Source organism: Rutidosis leptorrhynchoides, chromosome 1 (genome assembly GCF_046630445.1).
Source record: "Rutidosis leptorrhynchoides isolate AG116_Rl617_1_P2 chromosome 1, CSIRO_AGI_Rlap_v1, whole genome shotgun sequence".
Taxonomy (NCBI): domain Eukaryota; kingdom Viridiplantae; phylum Streptophyta; class Magnoliopsida; order Asterales; family Asteraceae; genus Rutidosis; species Rutidosis leptorrhynchoides.
This window is the reverse complement of record NC_092333.1, coordinates 113,313,825-113,318,399: the sequence shown is the minus strand read 5'-3', so window position 1 is coordinate 113,318,399 and position 4,575 is coordinate 113,313,825. Positions and strand designations below refer to the sequence as shown.

At 29.3% G+C, this 4,575-nt stretch overlaps 1 protein-coding gene across 1 annotated transcript; it reads right to left on the bottom strand.

Annotated features, from left to right (window-relative positions):
- Positions 1-3,714: 3,714 nt before the first annotated feature.
- On the bottom strand, positions 3,715-4,149 carry LOC139888328 (uncharacterized). Its single transcript, XM_071871340.1, has one exon. It carries the CDS (start codon positions 4,147-4,149, stop codon positions 3,715-3,717), a length of 435 nt encoding a protein of 144 aa, XP_071727441.1.
- Positions 4,150-4,575: the final 426 nt, after the last annotated feature.

Below are 4,575 nucleotides of genomic sequence, written 5' to 3'. Positions count from 1 at the left end.
TAGGATAGAAAAAGGGATGCTTTTAAATTGATCGATAATCATCGCCTTTTATAGGCAAAAAAAAAATATGAAATTGAATTTTCATTTACGACCCCTGAACTATGCTAAATTAACAACTTTTTATTATTTAATATTATTCTTATTATGAATTATTTAAATATTATATTTTATTCTTGTGCATAGTTGACTCGTGATTTTTACACCGTTGCGTTGAGCGTTGAGAGTTGACTCATGTCCCGGTTCCGGATTTTCGAACGTCCTTGCGTACTATTTTATATCGTGTACTTTGCGTTTTGTAACTTGTACTCTTGTCATTTTTAGACGTTCTTCATCAATAATTTGAACCTTTTTAATTGTATCTTGTACTTTTGAGCTTTTTGGACCTTTTTGTCTTCAATTTGTCGAATCTGCCTTTTGTCTTCGCACTTATTTAATATAAACGAATATCACTTGAAAATGGAACAATTGCAACTAAAATCTTGTCTTTCTTGGGGGATAATGCTATGAAATATATGTTCCTTTTTAGCCTTATCAATATATATGGTTAGAGTTATATAAAAATATCATTAGTTTGTTATATATAAGTATTTATATAATTAATGTTATTATGTTTGATATGTAAGTATATAAACTATTAATTTAATTACAATATATGTATTAAGTATATTTTAGATACAAAATATTTATCTGTAACAAAAATGATAGTTTCGACAATAATGATTTACTAATAATAATAACTTTATTGTTAAAATTGATACTTGTGTTAATAATAATAATAGTAAAACTAATAATTACAAAAATGATATTGATACTAATATTAGTGAAAAATAATAATAACTTGTATTGTTTTTATAATAACAATAATAATAATTCTAATCATAATCATAATAATAGTAGTAGTACTAAAATGATAAATTAATAATGATAATAACATTAATAATACTTATAGTAATAATAATGATAATTGTTATAATACTTATTATGATACCAGTAATGATTATTATAATACTTATACTAATAATAATAATAATAATAATAACAATAACAATAGCAATAACCATAGTAATAACACTAATAATAATAATAATAATAATTGTAATAATATCAATTACTAATAATAAACATGACAATAATAATCATAATAATAATAAAAATGATAATATTAATAATAATAATAGAATTAAAAGCAAGAGTGTATACCCTTGGAAAGTTTTTCTAAAAAGAAAAGTCTCATTCGAGACTCGAACTCGTGACCCCTTGAAAACCCGCAAACACTCCAGACCAGCTGAGCTAGCCCATATACCTGATTTAAAACAGAAACTGATTTTATAAAACCCATAATATTCGTTTTCCCTTTATCTTCCTCTTCCCCATCGAATTCAAACGTCCAGGGATCAATCCCACTTATTAATAGGTTTTTATCAAATTTTTGGGTTAATGAATAACACAGGAACGATTAAAGATTCATTTAAAACAACAAACAAAATAAAAAAAATGTATCAGCTCGTTCGTGTTCTTCCCTAATTAGAAATCGATTGGTTAATTTGAGAAAGTTTTAGAATAAGATGATAACATGAAAAAGGTTAGAAATCCTCTTTAGAAACTTTCTGTATTATCAATTTCAACAGAAACCTTAAATAGAAAACGAATTTTCGTGATGAGCTACATCTTTGACTTTTTAAATTAAAACTTTGACTTCAAAATTTGAGATGAATGGAAGGAATTAACGACTGAAATTTAGCAAATAGTTTGATCGAATAAATCCTAACACAACTGCATTATGAGTTTTTGAATTTCAATACAAAATCGAGCTATTGCTGTACCATGTCGACGAAGAGAGAAAGAAAAAAGAAAACAGCTTCAGTTCTTTAATTAATTTTTTTTTTTATAATAACAAAGATTGAAATTGTGTAAATGGTTGTGTCGTTAACATGAATGATTGTAGTAGGAATCCAGAAGTGATCGGTTGTTTTGTAGCGAAGGATAGGTTAGCAAAATAATTCAAGGCAGACAAAATAAAAAAAATAATGACTTGCAGCTGTATGTACGATCCTTGGTTTTTAATTTGTAACAAATTGAAGATGGAAACAAAATATATACAGTTGATGATAGGTAAGTCCAACTAATTCAGATAACATTTATATATAAAATTCTATATAAATAATACTATTTATTAATTAATAATATTAATAAAAATCAAAATTACAAATAATAGTAATAGTAATAAGAATAATAACTAATAATAATTTGAAATAGAGATAATAATAATAATACAAATAATACTTAATAATGATATTACTAATAATATCTTTTAATCATAATAATTAAAATGATATCATTAATAATCATGATGATTAATTGGATGTTATTCAAAATAATGATATAATAACAATAATAAAATAATTTACATGTATCATATTTCATATTTATATAAATTAAAAATAATAATATTAATAATACATATGTTAATATTAATAATACTAATGAAAGTAATAATAACAACAACTTATATTATTACTTGTAATTACCTTTAATATATTAATATTACAACTTATTAATTATGTTTTATATAATTTTTAATTATATATATATATATATATATATATATATATATATATTCTAGTATACATATCATAATAGTCATTTATAGAAATCATAAATATTTATATATAGCTTTACTTTAATAATTACGTTATTATCTTGTATATTATTTTACATACTTAATCTTAATGTTCAATTTGTATTTTATTATTTTAATTTATTATATTTACTTATATTTATATCTGTATATATATATATATATATATATATATATATAATTTTTTTTTACAACAATTGTTCGTGAATCGTCGGGATTGGTCATAGGGTAATTTAATATATGAACACAGTTCAAAAATTTTGAGACTCAACCTATCAGACTTTGCTTATCGTGTCGAAATCATATTAAGAATAAGTTTAAATTTGGTCGAAAATTGCCGGGTCGTCACACAAAACATGCGTACGTACATACAAACACAAACACCCATACATACAACAACATACATGCACAAACAAACAAACCCAATACCAAGAGGGGGTCCTGGTAATATTCAAAGCGTGAAAATGCACAAAACATGAAGATACATACTATACATAAACAATCATACGTAGATCACTCTAAAAGGGGACACATACACACAATCACCCGTACCCATAAACCCACAAACATACAGACCCACATACACACCTACGTAACAAAATCTACTCGTCTATTCTAATTATAGTCCTCCACGCATTCCTATCAGAAGTCATGTCCTCGGTCAATAAAAGCTCCTTCAAGTCGAGCTTAATTCTGTCCTCCCACCTACGTGTAGGTCTACCCCTTCTCCTTACACCGTCAACCGTAAGTGCCCCGACTCTCCTAACAGGTGCAGTAAGAGGTCGCCTCCTCACATGCCCAAACCATCGAAGTCATTCTTCTCTTAGCTTGTCGATGATGCTTCTAACTTTCATGTTCTCCCTAAAAACACTATTTGGAATCATATCCAACATGGTTTTACCGCATATCCACCTAAGCATCCTCATCTCTGCCACCTCCATCCTTCTCTCTTGCGCCTTCGTCAATGACCAACACTCTGATCTGTATAGCATGGCAGGTCTAATTGCCACCTTGAAGAATTTCCCTTTCAGCTTAAGGGGGATCTTCTTGTCGAATAAGACTCCAGTCGCTGCCCTTCACTTCACCCATCCTACTCTAATGCGGTGCGACACGTCTTCATCTATCCTCCCTGATTTGTGGAGCACCGAGCCTAGATATCTAAACGAAGTTTGTGGATGCAGGATCTGGTCTCTAATGCAGATGTTCACTCCATCATCTTGTTCATCATCGTTCCTATGGAAATCACATCTTAGATATTCCGTTTTTTGTCTACTAACTTTAAGACCATTGCTTTCTAAGGCCACCCTCCATTGCTCCAGTCTTCTATTTAGCTCCTCCTTAGATTCGTAAACAAGCACAATATCATCGGCAAAAATCATGCACCAAGGGATACACTCTTGTATCCCTCGAGAAAGTTCGTTAAGGATAAAAGCAAAAAGAAAAGGGCTAAGGGCCGATCCCTGATGCAAACCTACTTCTATTGGGAAAGCTTCGGTATTTCCCACAGGCATCTGAACGCAAGACTTTGCCCCTTCGTACATATCCCTAATAACACTAATATATTTACTTGGGATACTTCTAGCATTAAGGGTTTTGCAAATCAAGTTTCATGAAACGCAATCGTAGGCCTTTTCCAAGTCAATGAAAACCATCTCTAAGTTCTTTTTTTTTCTGTATACTTCTCCATCAGGTCCTAATAATATGAATTGCCTCAATCGATGAGCGCCCTGGCATGAAACCAAATTGGTTCTCCAAGCTTATAATCCTGGAGAAAACCTTCCCTTATCGGAATTGAACTCAGGTTACTTGACAATTAATCGCGGGTCCCCCTACTAAGGCTTCGGTGGTAATTATGATGTAATTATATATGTTAGTGATAAGAGTAGTGATGTGGCATTGATGTAACAACTAATAAGTTTGGTTATGTTAGTTTTGAT